We start from the raw sequence: 24,403 nt of genomic DNA, 5'->3' as shown, positions 1-24,403 counted from the left end.
CTTGGCCCACAGGACACCTGGTAAAGTGCTCAATCAATACTTAGTGACTGAATCACAAGATTATATATTTAACTAAAATTCGTGAAATTGCTTAAATAAAAATACAGACCCAGGAGGCAATTTTTATGTCTGTGTCACAGATGTGTGGGCAAAGTTTTATATTACACCTCAGAGTGGCTTGTGACACCGCGGTGTGTTATACTAGTTTATGATGAAGTCCTCCTTATGCGTAGCCCATCTTAGAATGCTTATTACCTCTAATGCAATGTGCTTGTTTATTACTTCATGAGGTTTCCATTTACTAAGGAATGTGACTTTATGTGCATCTTATAACTAAGACTGTCCTGTAGAGAAAATGTAATGCTGGTAATATGGTTTGTTGGTTCATAGGAAGGTATGGCTCTTGTCTCAAGAGAATTGATTGAGAACTATTCTAGATTATAAGTAATCTCTTTTATTATATGGTTATGAAACCATCAAAAATATAACCATGAGTATTGCTTTCCACAACACTGCCTTTTAAAAGACTTATTTATTTTTATTTGAGAGAGAGAGAGAGAGAGCAGGGAGGGGGATAGAGGGAGAAAGAGAGACAATCTCAAGCAAACTCCCTACTGAGGCTGATGAGGGCTCGATCCCAGGACCCTGAGATCGTGACCTGAGCCAAAATCAAGAGTCATATGCTCAACCCACTGAGCTACCCAGGTGCCCCTCACCTTTTCTTATAACAAAACAACCCACCTTGATACTTTAGCAGTTTCTCATGATGAGTACTCACCAGGATTACCCTACAAACACTTTCTAAACTTATGGTTACTCTATCACAGCTGCATTCACAACCTACAACTGACACACACCAGGAGGCTTTCCACAGGCAACATCCTGATGGGAGAAGCAGGAGTTTCTGTGTCAAGCTAAGTGTATGTTCTGTTATGGTACTCTCCACATGACCAGACTGGTCATTTGATACCTGCTTCCTGACTGCCCTTAGCAGTTCAACTTTATTAAAAGCACAAGAAATCTTCTGCTTTTGTCTGGCTTTAAATATAGATTGCAGTTTTTAAGGACAAACTTGAAGTCACTTAGATATGAAATCTCTTACATAGCCCCGAGGTGATATTGGTATAAAATGTTACCCTTCTCTTAATCTTTTATTGTTCTCTAATTCTCTTATTATTATGTTGATGGCAGTTTTCATGGCACTTTGGGCACTTTAAAGGAAATAAAACTGAACTCTAGAATTCATTAAAACAAAAATGGAAACACAAGAACATTTAAATTCAACATTGCTGTTCACATAATGCTACTTAAAACTCTTTATAATTGGATATTCAGTTAATAATCCTTAGCCTCTGCAAGGTACAAGTGACCATGAGGCACAAGGTACTGTGGAAAATGCTCTGAAGGATACGAGGACAGACAGATGCCATTATAAGTTGCTTATAATCTGGTAAAAGGGATGAGACAAGTATGAGTAATAATACAAGGTAGGAAAGAACAGGTACCATATGAGAAATATGATAAAACTGTAATGGGGATTCAGAAAAACAAAGGTATCAATATCCTTAGGGATCCAAGAAAGAGAATGCAGAAAAGTGGCTCTAGAGCAGGACACAGTGAAGTGTAGTGGGTGATCAACAGTCTATAGGCAAGGAATGAGGTGGAAGAGAGGCAGAGACTGTTTTTCTTCAAAACGAATCTCTTGAAATTATGTGATCATGTCTAAACTATATGATAATAAAAGCTAAAGGGGTACCTTACACCATATACAAAATTTAACTCAAGATGGATCAAAGATCTAACTGTAAGAGCTAAAACTATAAAACTCTTACAAGAAAATACAGAGAAAAAGGCTCATGATACTACCTTTGGCAATGATTTCTTGGATAGGATACTAAAATCACAGGCAACAAGACAAAAATTAGATATATTAAACTTCATAAAAATTACAAAATTTTTGTTCATCAATGGATGGAAGAACATATTTGAAAGTAACATATTTTATAAGAGATTAAGATCCAGAATACCTAAAGAACTCCTACAACTCAAATCAAAAACAACCCAATTCAAAAATGAAAAAAGCCATTGAATAGATACTTCTCCAAAGAAAATATACAGATGTTCAACAAGCACATGAAAAGATGCTCAACATCACTCATCTTTAGGGAGATCAAATCAAAACCACAATAAGGAACCAACTTCCCATTCACTAAGATGGCTACCAGCAAAGAAGGAAAGAAGAAAGGGAGAAATGAACAAGTTTTGGCCAAGAATGTGGAGAAACCGGAACCTCTGTGCACTGTTGGTGGGAATGTAAAAAGGTGCAACTGCTATGGAAAACAATATGAAGGTTCCTCAAAAACTCAAAAATAGAATTACCACAAATTCCAGCCACTCCACTTCTGGGTACATACCTCCAAAGAACTGAAAGCGGAGACCTAAAGAGATATTTGTATACTCGTGTTCACAGCAACTTCACTTTTAATGGCCAAATGGTGGAAGCAAACCAACCATCCACTGATGGATTACCAGATAAACAAAATGTCACTTACAGCAGACTATTATTCAGCCTTAGAAAAGGAAATTCTGACACATTCTACAACATGAATGAATCTTGAGGACATTATACTAAGTGAAATATAGTACTATACCACAGTATAGTTTTATAGTTTTAGCTCTTACAGTTAGATCTTTGATCCATTTTGAGTTAAATTTTGTATATGGTGTAAGGTATCCCTTTAGCTTTTATTATCATATAATTTAGACATGATCACATAATTTCAAGAGATTTGTTTTAAACAAGAACAAGTACTATAGAATTCTAATTATATGAGATATTTAGAGTAGTCAAATCCACTGAGACAGAAAGTAGAAAGGTGGTTGCTGGGGGCTGGAGGCAGGAGGAATGGGGAGTTGTAACAGGCACAGGGCTCCAGTTTTCTAGGATGAAGGATGATCATCTGTGGTCAGATGATGGCTCTGATAGCACAACCATGAGACTACACCAATGCAGCTGACTCTGCACACTTAAAAGGGTTAAGATGGTAAATTTTATGTGTATTTACTACATTATTTTCTGAAAATAATTCTCCAACTAAAACAACAACAGCTAAACTAAAAAAATTCAGCTCCCCTCACTACCACCACCTTTATGAACACTGCCTTCCTAGACCTGAGAAGGGCCTGTCTTCCCGGCCCCTGAGAAACGCCAAGTCTCCCTGGTTAACTCTGCCTTCAGGGACATTCATAAACACAGCATTCTGTCGGGCTAGTCCCTGGGGTCCAGATCCTTCCTGGACTACCTGTATTCCTAAGGCCTAACATCTCAGCACTGATGTTCCACAATCACCTGTAAATTGTCCTAAAAGGGACAAGGCACATGCTGGCTGTCTCTCTGCTGGGTGCTCATGCATAGAACACTGCTCTAAGTTGGAGCACTGAATTTAGGAATCTGTATGCAGAGTAACATTATTTAACATAACATAGCAAGTTAAAATAACATGCCAACTCCATTTATTTAGAACACCTTTTTTATCTCTTGCAGTTCACAGATACCACTTATTATCAGCAGCATACACACTGAGCCTCCTAATGAACTCCTTCAGAGGCATTCTTTGAGGTTCATATGGTAAACATTCCAGTCAAAGGAAACAAACAGAAGGATTGCTCAATACATTCAGATACGACTAAAATGCTGGCTTATGCTCAAAATTTGCATCTCCGCAGGTCAGGCCACACCACACGATGGGCACCCAGGAATGAGAAGCATGTCCATCTGGCTTGTTCTACAGCCCTGCCTTATCTTCTGTCCCATCCTCAAGTCAGTGTGACATGAGCACAAACACCTTTCCACCTGGGGAAAGCATCTTCCAGTTCTGTGTTACTATGGAGGCCACTACCCTGCACAGGCTGGGTTACAAAGATTACCTTGTCAATTTCTCTCTCTCTCTCTCTCTCTTTGTTTTTTCTTTTTCTTTTCTTTTCTTGTCTTTTTTTTTTTTTTTTTTTTGAGGTAACATTGAGCTTTAATGTTAGGAAATTTGAGCATATCCCCAGATCAAGTCTCACAGTTCAGTTTATCTCATGAGGTGCTAGGATACAGAATGCGGCCTACCTGCCACACAGAACAAGTTTCTATGGGAAAATGGAGTTGACATCCAATTAGGGATTCCAAGATGGATTTGCCCCCAGGGGAGTGAGTGAGGTACACAGCCTGGAGGTGTTACTGGTGGACACTTTTACATGGGCAGGTGGGGAAGGGTGGGCTCAGGAGCAAGAGTGGGCTCCAGGTAGACAGAGGGCCAGGTGGTGAGAGGAGAAAGTGAAGGTAGAAGATGAGAGTGGAAGGGGTGGGATGCTGAGGAGCAGATGGGATAGCAAAGGTAGTGGGCAGGACAACTCCTTGGTATTTGTACTCTCAGCCCTGCTGCCAACTAGCCCTGGAGCAGAACATGGCAGGAGTAGGGGCAGGATGTCCTGTTCTTCTCTATGCCTCCAAAGCAAATACCACCAAAGTTGGGGTGGGGTATGAAGAAGTGTGGGCAGAAGGTGCATTTTCTCTGGTCACCTTCCTTCTTGCCCATCCCTCTTTTTATGGTATTTTCTACAATCCTGGCCACCATTATTTGCTAATATTCTCTCTCTCACACCACTCACCTATACATATACACATATACAGAGATGATCACAGGCAGGAGGTAAGAAATAGGATGCTAGGGCCAGAGGGACAGGCAGGCCCATGAGAGGGGCATGGAACTACCCATGTCCGAGTGTGCAGTACACAGAGGACAAGGGAGTGGGGAGGAGGGGCAAGAGGTAGGAGGAGTGTCTCCCTACCCCCACCCCCAACCCAGTTTGAGCATCTGCTCATTAACACCAAAATGTGTCAACTCAAGACTTTTGGTCCAGCCATGCTCTGGGCAGAATCCACTATCTCCTAGCCTGTAAAGAGATAGTGTTGGTTCTTTCATGGGTCGTACCCAGCCTCCAACACTTGCTTACTATTCTCCCCCTCTCTGCTATTCTGCAGTTCCACGCAATCTCACCATGGGCTCTGCTGGGCTAAACAAAGAAAGTAGGTTGCTGTCTTGAAGCTGACGATCATGTGGGATACACAGAAAACCCAACAGGGGAGTGGGTCCAAGCAATGCCATGACCAGGGAGGTGGGAGGGTAAGTCAGTTTGGAAAGAACCGGAGTATGAAATGCATTTCCTTATTATAATCCAATGTCTATGAAAATAGTCCTCATAGGATGTTGGATTTTTACACTTAGATACCCATTTAAGACAGTAGCTTATCCCTTCAAACCATATTAAAAAACAGATATAAGCAAAGTTTACATCATGAAAGAGATTTTTTAATTATCAAATATACTTTTATTGGGAGCCTTTTCTCCTCTGATTAGTAGTTTGAATCTTTTAACACATTTTATGTTTTTATTAGCCAAATGATTGATTCTATAATAAAGGCACTCTTTCCCCAGGATTATGTGTTTTAAAATTTTCTTGTTTAAAAACATTTTTCTTATTCATGCTTATTTTAAAACCAAGAGAGGATTAAGAAAGCCTTGCTTTTTGAGGACAGGAATCCAAATATCTCCAAAGTGCCCAATTATTGCCATAAATTCATTCCAAAGATATTTATTGATCACTTACTACATTCTGGGAACTATACAGTTCAACATCACTCAGCATCAGGGAAATACAAATCAAAACCACAATGTGGTACCACCTCACCAGTCAGAATGGCTAAAATTAACAAGTCAGGAAAAAACAGATGTGTGAGAATGTGGAGAAAGGGGAACCCTCTTACACTGTTGGTGGGAATGCAAGCTAGTGCAGCCACTCTGGAAGACAATGTGGAGGTTCCTCAGAAAGTTGAAAAAAGAACTACCCTATAACCCAGCAATTACACTACTGGGTATTTACCCCAAAGATATAAATGTAGTGATCCAAAGGGGCACTTGCATCCCAGCATTTATAACAGCAATGTCCACAATAGCTAAACTATGGAAAGAGCCCAAATATCCATTGATAGGTGATTACATAAAGAAGATGTAGTACATATATAAAATAGACTACTACTTAGCCATAAAAAAAATGAAATCTTGCCATTTGCAATGATGTGGATGGAACTAGAGGATATTATACTAAGTGAAACAAGTCAATCAGAGAAAGACAATTATATGATTTCACTCATGTGGAATTTAAGAAACAAAATAGAGGATAGAGGAAGATGGAAAAATAAAATGATGAAATCAGAGACAGAGACAAACTATAAGAAACTCTTAATCATAAGAAACAAACAGGGTCACTGGAGGTGAGGAGGGTGGAGGGATAGGGTAATGAGTGATGGGCATTATGGAAATGAGCACTGGGTATTATATAAGTCTGATGAATCACTGAGCTCTACCTCTGAAATCAATAATATATGTTAATTAATAGAATTTAAATAAATTTAAAGAAAAAAGAAAGATGAAAATGATACAAAAGTACCATGGAATTCTAGGATTAGACTGTTTTTATAAAGACTACATCTGTAAATATACTAAAACCAGTGAATTATACATTTAAAATTCAGTGGCTTTTTTGGCATATGAATTTTATCTCAATACAAAGTCACTGTTAAAAAGCCCTATGGGAGGTGGTATCTCATTGTGGTTTTGATTTGTATTTCCCTGATGGCAAGTGATGCGGAGCATTTTCTCATTTTTCTCATGGCCATGTCTATGTCTTCCTCTGTGAGATTTCTGTTCATGTCTTTTGCCCATTTCATGATTGGATTGCTTGTTTCTTTGCTGTTGAGTTTAATAAGTTCTTTGTAGATCTTGGAAACTAGCCCTTTATCTGATACGTCATTTGCAAATATCTTCTCCCATTCTGTAGGTTGTCTCTGAGTTTTGTTGACTGTATCCTTTGCTATGCAAAAGCTTCTTATCTTGGTGAAGTCCCAATAGTTCATTTTTGCTTTTGTTTCTTTTGCCTTCGTGGATGTATCTTGCAAGAAGTTACTGTGACCGAGTTCAAAAAGGGTGTTGCCTGTGTTCTCCTCTAGGATTTTGATGGAATCTTGTCTCACATTTAGATCTTTCATCCATTTTGAGTTTATCTTTTTGTATGGTGAAAGAGAGTGGTCTAGTTTCATTCTTCTGCGTGTGGATGTCCAATTTTCCCAGCACCATTTATTGAAGAGACTGTCTTTCTTCCAGTGGATAGTCTTTCCTCCTTTGTCGAATATTAGTTGACCATAAAGTTGAGGGTCCACTTCTGGATTCTCTATTCTGTTCCGTTGATCTATGTGTCTGTTTTTGTGCCAGTGCCACACTGTCTTGATGACCACAGCTTTGTAGTACAACCTGAAATCTGGCACACCAGTGAGAATGGGGAAAATTAACAAGGCAGGAAACCACAAATGTTGGAGAGGATGCGGAGAAAAGGGAACTCTCTTACACTGTTGGTGGGGATGTGAAATGGTGCAGCCACTCTGGAAAACTGTGTGGAGGTTCCTCAAAGAGTTCAAAATAGACCTGCCCTACGACCCAGCAATTGCACTGCTGGGGATTTACCCCAAAGATACAGATGCAATGAAACTCTGGGACACCTGCACCCTGATGTTTCTAGCAGCAATGTCCACAATAGCCAAACTGTGGAAGGAGCCTCGGTGTCCATCGAAAGATGAATGGATAAAGAAGATGTGGTCTATGTATACAATGGTATATTACTCAGCCATTAGAAATGACAAATACCCACCATTTGCTTCGACGTGGATGGAACTGGAGGGTATTATGCTGAGTGAAATAAGTCAATTGGAGAAGGACAAACATTATATGGTCTCATTCATTTGGGGAATATAAATAATAGTGAAAGGGAATAGAGGGGAAGGGAGAAGAAATGGGTAGGAAATATCAGAAAGAGAGACATAACATGGAAGACTCCTAACTCTGGGAAACGAATTAGGGGTGGTGGAAGGGGAGGAGGGCGGGGGGTGGGGGTGACTGGGTGGCGGGCACTGAGGGGGGCACTTGACGGGATGAGCACTGGGTGTTATTCTGTATATTGGCAAATTGAACACCAATAAAAAATAAATTTATTATTCAAAAAAAAAAAAGCCCTATGGGAGGGGTGCCTGGGTGGTTCAGTTGGTTGGGAGTCTGCCTTCAGCTTGGGTCATGATCTCAGGGTCCTGGTAGCACCACATCTGGCTCCCTGCTCAGTGGGGAACCTGCTTCTTCCTCTCCCTCAGCCCCTCCTCACTCCCGCTCATTCTCTCTTTCTCTCTCAAATAAATAAATAAAATAAAATAAAAAGGCCTATGGAAAAAAAAAAAAAAAAAAAAAGGCCTATGGGAGTATACTGAAGAGAGCCAAAATGTACTATGTGGTTTCACATTGTAAGTATTCAACAAATGTATTATCAAGAACACAGTCAACTATAATTTAATTTAAAAGAAGGTATCTACTTGGAAAAACAATATCTATGTATAACCTTGGTCATTACTGTAGCTGGCATTATCATTCTAACTATAAGGGCCCTTATAAGTTCACCCCTGTTAAATTCACCTAAATCTTAGCTGTTAACTTCTGTTGGTCCAGCTTATGGCACAGCATAAGCTAAGCAACTGTATAAGTTTTGTCCCAATTACTCAGAAATTGTCTTTCGCTTGATTTTATATTGTAGAGTCCTGACCCCAGCCCAAGGGACCTGCTCTTCCAAACCAGTTAAGCTAAGCCTTCCAACCAACAAGCACCACGATCTTTACCTTTTCTGTTTGCCTATTGCATAATGTAAAACTAGAATATGTTGTAGGCAGATCTGTATTGCCCACTTACGACTGTGACTAATATGATCTTATCCTTGGCTGTCTTGCTCTATTGCAACACGAGCTTCCTCATGACACTAATAGCTTCCCCATGGCACCAAATATGTTACTGAAACACACCAGCAATCCAGTAAATGTTGTTTTTACTTTGCTGATTTTACCAATTCCCTGCACTCGCTTTCAGGAAGAATACTGAATGCCGTCATTTACCCATCTCTAAAATAGTTACTACTTAACACATTTAAATTACAATATCATAAACTCTCTAATATTGGGTTATTCTGCTAAATATCCTGTGTATACAGTAAACATATAGATGTACAGTAAAATGTCTTCATGTTATTTTATCTTCTTGAATTTAATTTTTCTAAAGTCTATGATCCCCTGTGTTTTGTACAATGTAGGGAATATAATTTTAAGAGATTTTAAAAAATATTTTATTTATTTATTCATGAGAGACACAGAGAGAGAGAGAGAGAGAAAGAGAGAGAGGCAGAGACACAGGCAGAGGGAGAAGCAGGCTCCATACAGGGAACCCAATGGGGGATTCAATTCCGGGTCTCTAGGATCACACCCTGGGCTGAAGGCAGCGCCAAACTGCTGAGCCATCCGGGCTGTCCTAAGAGATTATTTTTAATTCAGGATAGCTCACAAAATCTACAAAGTTGCTTGCCCCTATTCTAAGTAGTCCATATTCTCAATATTTGAGCTTTTTGAGTTCTTTCTAAATTTCTTATCTCTTCATTTACTTCATACAACTATCAGATGACTGTCTCTAGCAACTAGTCAATCCTCTTTTAATTGGTTGCTTTAACCGTGCCCTAGGTAAAACATGATGTCTCTCTGTATGTAAGCATATATTTCTGTGTGTGCAAAGAGAAAAAAAAGATAAAGATGTGTAAAGAAAAAGAATAAAAAATAATGTGGAACTCCAGAAAATTATTTAAAAGTTAATGCTTAAGAACATATGAAAAAATGCTCAACATCACTACTTCTCAGGGAAATGCAAATCAAAATCACAATGAGACAGCACCTCATACCACTCAGAATGGCTGGTATCAAAAAGACATAAAATAACAAGTGTTGGCAAAAATGTGGAGAAAAAGGAACTCTTGTGCATTATTGGTGGGAATGTGAACTGGTACAGCCACTGTGAAAAACAGTATAAAGGATCCTTTAAAAATTAACAACGGAAATACCATATGATCCATGTACCTTCCACTACTGGGTATTTATCCAAAGGAAAAAAAAACACACTACTTATTGAAGCATTATTTACAATAGCCAAGATATGGAAGTAGACCAAGTAGTCATTTGATGAATGGATAAAGAGGATGTGGTATTTATATACAAAGGAACATTACTCACTCATAAAAAAGAATGAAATCTTGTCATTTGCAACAACACGGATGGACCTAGAGGTGTTATGCTAGGTGAAATAAATCAGAGAAAGACAAATACTATATAATTTCACTTACATGTAGAATCTAAAAAACAAATGAACAAACAAAAGGAACAGACCCTTAAATACAAAGAACAAAGTGGTGGTTGCCAGAAGGGAGATGAGTGAAAAAAAAAGAGTAAAAAAAAAAAAAAAGAAGGGAGATGAGTGGAGGAGGGGGATGGGCAAAACAGATAAAGGGGATTAAAAGGTGCAAATGTCCAGTTATAAATAAGTCACAAGGATGAAAAGTACAACACAGGGAATACAGTCAATAATAGTGTAATAACTTTGTATAGTGACACATGGTGACTACACTTGCCATGGTGAGCACTGCATGATACACAAAATTGCTAAATCGCTATTCTATACTCCTAAAACTAATATAATACTGTAGGTCTATGTACTTCAATAATAATTTTTTTTTAATTTTTAAATAAAACCTAACTGTTTAAAATTGCTATTGTTGGTAAGTGAGTATTAGGAGATTTTAAACTTCTACTTTTGTAGGTTTCTTTTTTTTTTTTTTTCATTTTTTTACAATGAATGTATTGTATTTTGTATAATAAAATTTATTTTATATTATGCTTTGTAATATTACACTTTTGCATTATATTACACAAAAATATAAACTAATCTATAAATCAAGATTCACATCCTTGGGAAAGAAGACTGAATCTCAGGGAGTAAAAAGCAAGGTTAGAGCAGCCTCGGGAGAGTCAGATTTGGCATTGACCTCTTGCTTCAAATCCCTTTCCAGGTATTTATTAGCTGCTGGACTTTAAACAAGTCCTATTTTCATAATTATTACTTTTATCAATAATTAGTTATTTCTAAATAAAACATTTTGTTTTGCCTAACAAAAACAATATTTGTTACCGATATTCATTTATCTCCAACTTGTACCCAGGAATTCTCCTGAGGGTGCTACAAACATTATCTTCATTTAATCTTTACAGCAACTCGGTGAAGAAGCCATTGTCATCCCCCTCAGTCAGCGTCCAGACTGACACCACAGGCCATGAACATCCAGGTGGGTGAGCAATGCAGTCTGGGTCTTCTCTTCCAGCCAATAAGGCCTCCCTTTGAGAGCATTCATTTCTGCCACTGCCCCAGTCAAAATCGTAAGACTACTAATATCCATCTCACAGGGTTATTAAAAAGACTAAATTACATAGTAGATGTGGATGCCAATGTACAACTCCAATGTACTTTTTAAAATGTCATTATTGTGATCATTATCAGCATGATTATTATTATGGCCTCCTCATACTGTATTCACCCTGACTTTCTAGTTATTGGCAGTACTTTAGTAACCCAGATAAAGTACACCGAGTGACATGGTAAGTCATACTAATGATCAATCATGCAGAATAGCTTAACTGATAATTATCTGATATCACCAACACTTAAAAGATTCATCAAAAATATTAAACAGTAGGGGTGCCTGGGTGGCTCAGTCAGTGGGATGTCTGACTCTTGGTTTCAGCTTGGGTCATGAGGTTGAGCCCTACATTGGGCTGGACCTCATGAGAGTCAGTTTACTTGAGAGTCTCCCTCTCCCTCTATTCCTCCCCCTGCTCTCACCACTGTTGCTCTCTCTCTCTCTCTCTCTCCCTATCTCTAAAATAAAACAAATTAAATCTTTAAATAAAAGAATATATATATTTTTTTAAATAAAAAAATATATTAAACAGTATGTTTTTCCTTAAGTTAAAACTCTCCTTTAGAAGGGCTTAATCTTCATGAATCAAGCAACTAAATCCAATGAAGAATTCCGATAAAATATCAAAACAGATTCCAGAAGATGAAAGGGATCAAAGGAATATATTGGAAGACTAAACCCACACCCTAAGGAGAAAGGATATATGCAAATAAACAAAACTAACCCTTTGAAATCACAGCTGGAAATCTGTCTTCCTCTTGGCATCTCTGTTAAGAAGCCATGCCTTGGCTGTCACACACATTAAAAAAATAACATACACCCCCACAAACACATCCAGATGTTCACGAATATTCATGATGTGCTTCCAATCTGGTTTGGACTTGTCCTTGATTGATTTTTGATTAAGTTCCCCCAGCTTCGGCTGGGGTCCATGAGATGGATGGCACTGCTGTAGCACAAATTTAGGAAATCTTCATATTTTAAGTAATTGCAGAAAGTTTCAAACTATCCCTTATAAATAAATGATTTCTGCACAAGCCTCAGAACAGCCAGACATAGAGAAACTGGCCTACTACTAGAACCTGAACTCTAACATCATTGCTGCAGGTGATAAATTAAGCCTCCATCTCTAATATAGGCTATTATGTTAGGGGATTAAAAAAGAAAGAAAAAACAAAAAAGCTAGAAACCAATGTTCTCTTTTGAGTACTACGGTGAGATATTAAAGGAAGCAGAGATGTATTTTCCTAAAGCCACCCTATTAGTTTGTGTCCTTCCAGATACCCAAATGGATGAAAAGCCTGAAGAAGAATCACTGAATCAACTACACTGAAGACATTAGCTCAAGAGTGTACCATCCTGCTTCTACTTAAAATTCTCAAAACCTCCAAACTGAAGGAAAGGCAGCTTCAGATTTAAAAAAGCATAAAAAAAAATGCTGCTGAAATGGGTGTAATGAGTTTTTTTTGTTTTTTTTTTTTTTTAAGTAGGTTTCACATCCAGCGTCAAACCCAATGCAGGGCTGGAACTCAGGACCTGTGCTGAAACTAAGAGTCAGATCCTTAACTAACTGAGCCACCCAGGTGCCCCTGGTATTAGTAATGATCTAACAAGAAGTGGCTATGATCAATATGATGTGGGGAACAAAGGCAGAAGAAAATGTAGATAAAATTAAATGTCCTTATGAACTGCAGCCCATTGACAAAGACTTGAGGCAGGCAGCGTATAACCTTCCTCCAGGAAGCTCCCAACTGTCTTATGTTAATGCCCTGCTAGAAGGAAAAGCAACCTTAGCCTGACAAACCAAGGCCTCTGGTATCCCCAGAGTTTTTTTTAACATATGAAAATCCTTTTGGAAGGTCCCTTCTCATTACTTCCCCTAACCCCAAAGTAGATAATCAGTTGCTCTTCACAATCCTGGATCTAAAGGCAGCAGGCAGCACAGCCCTTCCTGCCCATGGGTCCTGTCTCCATGCTTTAATAAAACTACCTTTTTGCACCAAAGATGTCTCAAGAATTCTTTCTTGGCCATAGGATCCAGACCCCGCCAACATTCCAAAGCTATGTCAAATATCCTAGGTCTTCCAGGACCCAATTCTTTCTGTCTTTAGTTATGCTGATGCTCTGGAGCTGTGGTGAGATCAGCCTAAGTAGGGACCTACAGGTCAGGAGGCCAATGTCAGCTGTGTGGTGGCAATACTAGCAAAGGCTCCCAGCCCTATCCCAGGTAACTTCCTGTCTGGGCCCTGCCCCTATGTGTCTGATTCCATTTCTGACCCCCAGCACTCGTCAGTCCCTAAACAGAGCCTTGAAGGACAGATTGGCCACTTGGCCTGAGCCACTCAGTCTCCACTAGAGGCCTCAAATTTAGACCTTTGATGATTACAACATTATAGACATAGATACAGCTGCAGAAACCCACTTGGGCCCTGAAAATAAACATCCATCACAGTCCTTTTCATTTAGTCTGACGGCCAAGACCATACTGCCTCAAGCGTGCTACAAATTCACATGTTTAAAAGCCTCTAATTCCCTTGTGATATGCACAAATAAATTACACTGTAATCTCCCATGTTAGAAATGCTGAATTGTTAAATGTAAACATTTAGATGGCACTACAGCTTGGGTGACCTGGTGGTAACAAATCGTTCAACTACAGGAATTCCAAAAACAGGAATGCTCCTTTCCCCTCCCAAACGCTGGCCAAACCCTCCCAAGCCCTGATTCTGCCATCAAAGTGGCCTCTTTTTAATTCTTTGGCTTTTCTCCCCAGTTACTGTCAATGTGATTAACATTTAGTAATTCTCTGTTGTACGTAAACAAAAACAACCACAAAGCTCAGACTTGTGTCCCTTTCTGGCCAACATTTGTATTTTAAGCAAGATGCTATTTTGGTTTTTAGTCCCCCAGGCATATTGTGTTTTATAAAATGCAAACAAACAAAAAGTCATTTCTAAATGCTCAAGAGCAAAAAATGAAGCTGACGTTGTTAATCCCTATTTGAAAAACCTGACAGAATCTCTCGACTTGTAGACTATACCACACATAACACATCTAAACTGTTCCCATAACTATACAAGTGGTTGACAAAGGTTTTCTAAGTGTAAAAGGATAGAAGCACACCTAAATGACAAGCGGCAATGGATGCTGAGATCAAATCTGGCAGCCAAGAGATCTGTTTATGTCCATCCATGTTAACGCGGTACAATGCACAAAAATGCTGACTAAATTGCCACTGGGCATCTGACAATAAATGAGACTTTGTCTGAGAAGAGCCAGAGCAGAGCACTGTATCACCATGTGGCTTAAGGCATAATGCCTCAGTGTATTTTGACATCAAGTATGTGAATCGCACAGCAGAATGTAGTTCAGATTCAACGTCTAATGCCCACTGTTTCTGCCTGCAATCTGCAAATTAACAGTAGCCCAAAGCTGGCAAGTAATGTCAGTGAAGACAAAATGAAACAAAACCAAACCAAATGCCTTTTGGAGGAACAGCTGGGCTTTAAGCAGTTAAATATTTTAAGTCAAGACACTTTGCCACACAGATCACATTGCCATCCTTTGGAAAAAAGAATATGGGTTCAGGAGTACATTTGCCTTCTTTCTGAGCTTCCATATTCCTGGGGCGGGGGGGGGGGGCAGCATTCCTTCAGAACACCCTGCCTATGCACTCAGGTGGGGGCAACCTTGCCTTCCCTCATCATTTTCTTGAATATTCATTGAGGCAGCACAGGAAAAGTATTTTCCATGGGTTTTGACGTCTAGCAAATAACAAAAGAGAAGTCAATGAACGTCCCCCCACTACCACCACCGCCCCCACCAGCCACTGAGACTGGACTAAGTCTGCACGTCCCTGTGTAATCTCAAATTCACTTTCACCGAGCAGCCAACCATTGTGAAATGGCAATTATTTTTGTTTTGTCTTGTGAATAGTGATGAATCAGAACATCCTATCTTTTTATATTATTAATAATCCAGGAACCTAGGAAAGAAGAGCATGTATCTTTTTTTTCCACATCATTTATATCTTAGGTTTCAGCCACAGTAAACTTCTTGTAATTGCCTATAAACGCCACATTTTCTCTCCTAATTTTTGATCTTTGTGAAAACTGTGACCTCTGCTTTAAAGTTATTCTGCACTATCCACACCCCCATCCCCAAATCAGGTTAATCTTGTGTCCTTAATGAGCACATTTGGGTATCACTTCTTGCAGGAAGCCTTCTTTGATTTTCCTACACTAGGCTAGGGTTCTTCTTTGTACTCCCGCACAGCATTTTAATAGTGTGTTTACTTGTCTCGTGCCAACTAAATTGTGACCTCTTTGTAGATGGGGAAAACATCTTTTACTGGTCTTTCTGGAAAGAAAGACAAGATCTCAGATACAGGTTTGATATTCATAAAATATTTAAAAAATAATTCCATAATAAATGAACTCAACAAATACTTAACACGCACCTCTTAGGAACCATGCACTGTTCTCTATGTTGGAATGCAGAAGTGACCAAAACAGACTAACAAAAATCCCTGTCCTCAACACAAGATTTGCTGGGAAGGGACAGAGGGAATTTTGTGAAGTGGTAACTACGTCCTATATGTCATGCTGGAGTGTGCATGGTATGGTTACATCCTCTTGGTAGAGCTGAGATCTACGGAGCTGAGATCTGTGCATTTCAATATGCAAATTTAACCTCATAAAGAATTTTTTAAAAATAACAATAATCAAGTGGGTGTGCCAAGTAAGGATAATGTAAGAATGTCAAAATGCTAAGAACTGTAGAAGCTGGGTTAGAGGCATGGAAATTTGTTATAGTTTGCTGTTTCTATATGTGTAATTGCCAAAATAAAAAGCTAGATAATGTGTGTACTCCTATAAATACATATTAATGAAATATGAGTAACAGATATTCTTCAGTGTTAATTAGAGGGGTTTTAAACTCAGAATCAAGGGGAAAGAATCAGTTACAGGTTATTTACAATGATTTGCCAAGTCCTTTATAGCAGTTTTTTCACCTTATCCTCACAATACCTTTATGGGATGTTTTTATCCCCATTTTGTAGATGGGAAAACTGAGGCTTGGAGAGATTATACGACTTGCCAACTAAATACAACAGCCAGAACAAGGGCCTAAGTCCCAACACCTCCTTCCACCAGCATTTCTCATACCCTTTGCCATACTGCATCAAGCACAGGGGCTGGTACCCCCACTGGGGCTGGGGTGGTACAGTCTGAAGGAGCCCAGGAAGCACCACTAGTCATGATAAATACAATCTTACTGCCTCTGATTAGGTCAGAATTATATCTGAAGTGGTGAAATTATTAAAATTTCAAGGAATAATAGTTATACTCTAGAATTGTACCTACACCATCGGCAATGGTTTTGATGTCACATTTGTCTGTTATAATATGCAATATTTTAAGTTACATCCCTGGTCCCTAAAGACCTGCATGAGTCTCCCCCAGGCTCCCATGTCCTGGTACACACACAGATGTGATCATGATTTGGCACAGATCCCAAGCCAGGCTTTGGCCGAAGTTGTCAACAGGGTCCCCCTGTAATTAGGCACTTCTGCATCATAGCTATATTGTAACAACAACACACACACTTGTTTTCTGTCCATACTCAAGCAGACTCAAAATCTCACAGACGCCAAGGAGGCTGATATAGCCGGTGATAATCTCCCACCTTGCCTATGTCCCTTTCCTGGCCGCCATGTCACTTTGACAGATGTCGGACTTAGCATCACCAGAGATGGGCCCATTATGGACTTGGAAAGCCATATCATTTCCAAATGTAGACTTGCCCAGCCAAAAAAACATGCAGTGCTCAGAGATGTGCCAAATGTGTGGAAATATGGGCAGCTTCCCTGCTGTTCACAAGCACTCATGTCTCAATCCCCAGCAGAGGCAAAGGCTGTGGTCCAGACATACCGTTCCTTTAGGGCTCATTTGGTGCTGAATAAAAACTCTCTCCATAGTTATAAATGTGAATCATAATCCCTGTTTATACTGTTGAATGTTCACCCATCTGTACTCTCTGTTGCCTTCATCTAAACTAACTGGCCCCAAAAACACTTTATCAAGGAAGTGCTTTATTCTAGTCAGGAGCCGGGTGATTAGGTCCTGGAAAAGTAGCTTGATATCCAGTCCAGAAAGTTAATTACTAACATAATTATCAAAACCTTATATTTTTCAGGGTTAAGTCAAGCATTGCAGTGGGCAGAATGTCTTTTCGGTTGGTCTGTTCTCTGGCTGACAATAATTAGTTCTTAAAGACAATACATTCTTTGACTTTTAAAGCCAAACTCAAATATCTAAATATCTATTTTATCTATAGAATATTCCCTCGATTGCCAAAATTCACCTCGAGAATTTGAAATGAAATAAAGTCATAAACTGATTCAACCCATCATTCAAAACTCTCTGTATTCAAGACTGTCTCTGAATGACTTTTTCTACAGCAGAATCAAACATAATGCTACTTTTTTCCATATAAAATGCTTTAAGGTGGGGCCTCTGGTGGCTCAGGAGATTCAGGGTTGGACTCTTGATTTGGACTCAGATCATGATCTCAGGGTCATGAGATCAAGCTCTGTGTCTGGCTCTGGGCTGAGTGTGGAGCCTGCTTAGGAGTCTACCCCTCAACCCCTTGCTGTCATGCTCTCTCTCTTAAAATAAATAAATAAATTAATTAATTAATTAATTAATTAATTAAAAAAAAAGCTTTAGGCTCCTGCTGTATTCCTCTTACTGCTTTTGGTGGATTATTTCTTTTCCAAGCCACCTTGATTCAGCTTTCCTGGGACTGCTTACAGACACAGAAAGGAAGTATGAACTTGCAGGTCCTCAGACCCAAAGCTGCTCAAACAGCTGAACACAGAAGTTTGTCTACTTGTCCTCAAGTGGAATAATGTGCAATAAAATAAAAGAATGCAATGAAGAGAGCATCACGGACTGCAAGTTACAGCTCTTCAAGAAGAGGAGTTCCCATCAGGTCTCAATCTGTGATGAGCTAACCACCATGAGAGGGAACTTTCAATATGTCGCTAGTGTTGCATACATGGTCTGAATAAATGATGGATGACCTTAAAGCACGTCTCACATGGACTTCTAGATTTCTGAGCCATGTGAATGACATATGGAACACATGGCATCTAACCTGGCATTCAGCAGTTCAAGAGCTCCCTATTACCTCTCCAACTTGCCTGGAATTTCATAGAAAGAGAACCTGAATATGCCCATCTGGGATCTTACTTTTCTCACTAACTACTGTTTAAAGGATGAACGAAGTTTCCTGCCTGGCTCAGATGAGCTTCCATCAATTTTACCCACCACTACATTCCTGCACCTTTGATGAGAACTAATTAAGCTCATGTGGTGTTTTTTTTTCCCCAGACTGTCTTTTGCTGCTCTGGAACAGAGCACACCAAATTAAGCCCATCTGTCTAAATGGGAAGAAGTTATTTATCCCACTGCCACGCAGGCTTTCTTTCCTAGCCAGACTCTGCCTTCCAAGGTTCCTAAACACCTTATGGTGATTACAGTAACCCCAACTCCTAACCAGCTAGAATTCTGGGAAGAGTAGTTGCATGTTACAACAAGGATCATCTACCAATCCACAGCAATCACTTCCTCACATGGCACAATGTCCAAGGAAGCCACAGAGCATGCTACCAGACTATCATTCAAGGTCAAAATTACAACGTCCAAGAATTCGGTGCAATTTTTAGGTTGCTGTTCAGCCACAATCTTGCCCCCACCAAAAAAGGGGGAAAGTCTTTTTTCATTAACTACGCCCCAATCAGAGAGCCTAATTAAATGCCACATGAGGTTACTTTTGTTAAAAAAGGAGGAAACAACCCTGCCATTCACACCTGCCAGATGACAGAGTTATAGGAAAGATGCCCTGGGCAATGACAGGCCCACATGCCTGCCTGGGCGACCATGTTAGGCTCCAGGATGATGGCTCCCGGCCCCCAACCCATGCTTCTCAGCCTCAATCAACTCAATTGTACTAACTCCCACCACTGATGACTGCTCAGGCAAGGAACAAAAGGAAAGAGAATCAATAATCATCTGACAGTCATGATACACTGTTACTCCTGACCTAAGGAATCTTCACTTAGGTTGAGTTAAGGAAAGAAACTAAAGCACACAGGAATGCCAGTCTTACTGTAGAAGTGAAGCATGTCCAGTTGTAGAATAACAGAGGTGCCTAAACTAGTTGGTAGGTCTGTTATATAATAGGTTCTTTATAACATAAAAAGGGTTTTCATAAAAGAACTCTTTGTTCCAAGTTTCTTAATTATTGCTTTTTCTTTTATTCCTATCCTAAGCAGATTTATGGAAATAAATAAGTAAATAAATAAATAAGGATTCCAGTGAAATCAGCAGTTTTCAAACTGTTTTTAAAGGCAGAGACGCTTATGCAAAAGAGATCCATGTGGCCCCTCCCCCGCCCTACCCCCAAAATATAAAAGATGGTCAAAAAGGAGTTGGTCTGGATGAGAAGACATTCCTGAAGGGGTCTTGAGGTCACCACAGTGAAATAAAACAATTTGAAAAGCACTGAACCAGAATGAATCCAAATAGAATATGTAATGAAAATTTAAATTTATAAATGCAGAAGTTTCAGTAAGATTTTTTTGTAGCAAATACACAACATGGAAATATTAGTATATATACAGATTACAGAGAGAGACAGACCTAAATTATTTATTTACTATTTATCACATGCAAGTTCAAATACTGCACTAATCCTACATAATGGTCCTAAAGAAACAGCCAAACGAATTTCAACACCTAAGTGCAAGAATGGAGCCATGTAAAATGGTGATTATGAAGAGCTCTTAAATGACATGGAAGAACTATAATAAAATATTTAGTAAAAAAGCAAGAATTATATTGCTAACGTAAAAATGCTGAGAAACACTGAGGAGGGCTGCTAAAATACCAATATGGTAATTACCAGGTGAGAGATTAGGGTGGTTTCTAGCTTCTTTACATTTTATTTTGTTTTTGAAAGAAAAAGAGAAAGAAAAGGAAGAAAGAAAAAAGGATTAACCTAGACATTATTTGCACTTAGAATCCATAAAAATATACTATACGCTGGCTAACAGTGAAAACATTTTTTTCACTTAAGTTAAAAAATAAAATCTAGTGTTTACCGAATACAAGTATTTGGTCATACCATCCTAGCCAATACTCAATCCATCTGATGACCAGAGAGCTAGATGATTAATCCTTTGAGACCTGAACTTTGCACCCCAATTTAGCACAGCAGCTTACAGAGAGATGCTCCTGGCACGACCAGGACTGCTAGAAGGCCTGGGAGGGAGTGCTGGATCAGGAGCAGGACACAGAGCAGCCCCGCCAGGCAGAAGCATATTCCCAGTGCCACCCACTCACCACATCCAGGTCCTGGGAAACTCGCCGTTTGCGGAGCTCCTCCATCCTCTCACACACATCAGAGAAGCAGGTGTTGTAATAATCTGCATACTGCTGTGCCAGGTCATCGATGTTTCCCAGGGAGCCATCCTGGGGGCGAGGAGGGCAACAGGAAGAAACAGGAAAAGAACAAAGACAGTCAGTCCACCTGTAGAGAAACCCACTGCTTTTGGTTCCCCCTCTCCACAGCATTTACACTAATAGCTGGTGGTCATTAAATGGTGAGCATGTGCCAGGCTAACTTCTGTGTGTGACACCTCCTAATCCTCAGGATACCCATTGGACACAAGACCTATTTCCTCACTGTACAAGTGAACAAACTGTAGGTCAAAGAAGTTGAGTGACTGCCTGCCCAAGTGTCCTAGGGCTAACAAGTAAAGAAGCCAGGCCTCCAACATAGGACTGCCTGGTACCAAAGTCATGGTCTTGTATCCACACCTCTGCCTGCCCATCAGGGCTAGGAAAGCCCCAGGAGAGCGCCTTCAGAAAAGGCACTCAGCAGGTAAGAGGCTCCTGAAAGCCCAATCAGTGGCTGCACCAGAACCTCCTGGGAAGTTTTGAGAAACTCTGATACCAGGACACCACTCCCAGAAATTCTGACGGGAACCAGAGAATCGAGGACCACTGAAATCCTGCATCTGAGACATACTTGGGCCATGCCCTCCCATGAGACCTCTGAAAAGACAACCCTATTCCTTGAATTATTCCAAGAAATAGGAATAACATGCAAGAAGAGTACATGTGACAAATTCACCTAGAGGAAGCATGTCTGTCACTCCAGAAGCTGCTCTGGATCCCCCCTTCCTGGGCTTATACTCAGCTCTGCTGCCATTTACAATCCCATGGCCCGAGGCAGATATCCTAATCTCTGGGAACACTGGGACAGCATAGTACGTATCTCACAGTGAGAAGTAATGAAGTAACACAGTCTACCTGGCACACAGGAAGCACTTGAAACTTATTTAGCTACTCATATTCAGTACAAGATAATGTTTCAGGCTATAGTCTTCCCTTAGGGGAACTGATGCCTAAATGCATGTCTGAACATATACATATGGGAGGACAAATGCTGCATGCGTTTGTAAATTATGCCATTTCTTCTATTCATTTATTCATTCATTCACAGAAACATTTATTTCCCCTGATCCTTTTAATATCCCCCAAATGTCCTTTCTTTGGTATAAATAAATGGCCCTACCAAGACAACCAAAGGAACACAACTTTTATCAGAGAGTCTAGAAGGTTTCCATTTTACAGACCACAGCCCTATCACATCACGCACAGCAACACTTGTCTGAATCTGCAAAACACACTCAGATATAAGTGGGGTTTGGGAATTAAGAGTTCTTCAGAAGCCTTTCTGCTAAAGACTCTCTTCAGGCCTTGTCAAGAGGCCTGGGTCAAAGCAATCCCTAGCCAAAGCCTGCGTTCACTGATTTTATGCAACCAATGGACAGGAGAAACAGAAATGGAAAGAAATGATTTCCTAGGAAAAGAAACAAAACAAAACAAAACAACTCCTCCTCTCCCATCAGTAAAATGTTCCCCTTTTGGTAACTGCTTCCAAGTCCCCATTGCAGAGCTGGGGCGAGAAGCACTCTTACAAGACCCATAAGATGTTTGAGTATCTGAACATGTCTGGGCAAAAGTTATTCCCCACTCAGTCTGTCGGTCTATCTGTCTGTCTCAGACTGGAGGCTGGATGGACACAGTAGAGGAGCTGGGAGCCTAGCCTCCTCTTCAATAGGTTTATTGTCAAGTTTCCAGTAGGCAAGTAACATCGGTCAAGGTAAGCAATCTGCTGCTGAGCCTCTGAGGAAAGGCCCAGGGGTGGTCAGCCTGCTGGTTTTGGCTGTACTGCTGTCAGTAAAGTGCCTGAAACCAGAACCACTGTGGAGGAAGGGAGCCAGACCAGAATATCTTAAGGTGATGTTCCTGTAATACAACATGATAAATCAAATCATGATCCCAAGGTTTGCCCTGACTCGCCTCAACTCAACACCACGTACCCTGGGGGCCACAGCATGAAAAGCCACAACCTCCTGACAAGTCTTCCCATCCGTTTCCCCACTTGGGCCTACTCTGCCATCAACCCAGCCACCGAAGTGACCTTGCTAAACAGAGCTGACAGTCTCTCCTTCTTCTGAGAATCACCTATCACCCAGGTGACAAAATAAAGCCCCAGCTTGCCAGCCCAGATCTCAGGGCCCCTCACTTCACATCTGCTCCCCGTCCCGCCCGCTGAGGAAGGAGCGCAGGCCCGCAGACCCGCCGCTCAGCACGGGCTCTCCCCCACGCACCCACCTCCGCCCCAGCACCACGAGAACCGCGTTCTGAACACCAGCTGGAGCGCAGCCAGGACCGCGAGGAGAGCGCGGTGCCCCGAGCCGAGGGCTTGTGCCCACAGCTGCCCAGCAGCAGCCTATTAACCTAGCTCGTTCGCTTATGGTTCAAGCTTCACAGAAACAAAATCCTCCCCGGCCGCCTCCTCTTCAAGAGCCTCGGGTTTCCTTAGTCCTCGCCCTTTGTGTATACTGGGAAAGACCACGGTGCTCCCTTCCATGTGTGTGCTGGAAGGTGGAGGGAACAGGGCTGGCAGCCACATCACCCTGAGAACCCACTTTTATGAATGACCGCCTGGATCCTGCCACTGTCCCCAACTGCTGGGGCCCCTGGAAGTTCCTGGGCCCTTCAGGATTGTGTCCAGTCTCTCGAGAATATGATGCTATCCTATCTTCAGCCAGAAATGTCTACCTTCATCCATTCAGGAAGGGAAACATGCCTGTGACTTCTGACCCAATACAAAACCCACATCTTCTAATACTGGGGTGAATCTGTTAGAGGCCTTACACCGTATAGCTCCATACTTTCCTAGGCTTGCTGTTCTTAAATGGAAATCCCTCGAGGCACCTGGGTGGCTCAGTGGTTGAGCATCTGCCTTAGGCTCAGGGCCTGATCCCAGGGTACTTCTCCCACTGCCTTTGTTTCTGCCTCTCTCTTCTCTCTCTCTCTCTCTCTCTCTCATTCTCTCATGAATAAGTAAATAACATTTTTTTTTTAATGGAAACCCCTCTCTCTCTTTCATAGAGGCACTAAGAATTGTACTGTTTTAGCCAAAGCATGCCAATCTTGAATTCTAGCTTCCCCAAAAGCATCAGCCAAAGTATACAACTTAACACAATCAACTGTCTTCTTGGGTTAATCAAGTCCACTCCAAAATAACTCTCAATTATTTAGATAGCTTTATTCGAATTACCTTCTCCCCTTTTTCCTAGCAACACTTTCAAAACCAACTGTTTGGTTCTCAAGTTTCCAGACTTGCTGATCAAATGTTTTTTGCCACTAGTAAAAAAAGTTGAAGTCCATATTTTTCAGTCCAAATCACCCAAAATTCTGCAGTAACTTGGGGTCCTGGAAAATATATCTCTGGCTCACACACACAAAAAAAGGTAACTCTTCAACTCTTCAAGCAGGCCAAAGACAGAAAATGCTTCACACCCTGCAACATGCTGCATTATCCACTCCTTACT

General features: G+C 40.6%; 1 protein-coding gene across 5 annotated transcripts in view; it reads right to left on the bottom strand.

Annotated features, from left to right (window-relative positions):
• SASH1 (SAM and SH3 domain containing 1) overlaps positions 1-24,403 on the bottom strand; it is a 331,377-nt gene that overhangs the window by 130,779 nt on the left and 176,195 nt on the right. For all 5 annotated transcript variants that reach the window (XM_049113617.1, XM_035708155.2, XM_035708154.2 and 2 more), the window contains exon 2: positions 20,835-20,963. In XM_049113617.1, the coding sequence (XP_048969574.1) occupies positions 20,835-20,963 (129 nt within the window). The remainder of the gene's footprint in view (positions 1-20,834; positions 20,964-24,403) is intronic.

The sequence above is a fragment of the Canis lupus genome, chromosome 1 (assembly GCF_003254725.2).
Source record: "Canis lupus dingo isolate Sandy chromosome 1, ASM325472v2, whole genome shotgun sequence".
Lineage (NCBI taxonomy): Eukaryota > Metazoa > Chordata > Mammalia > Carnivora > Canidae > Canis > Canis lupus.
This window is presented reverse-complemented; position numbering and strand designations above follow the sequence as displayed.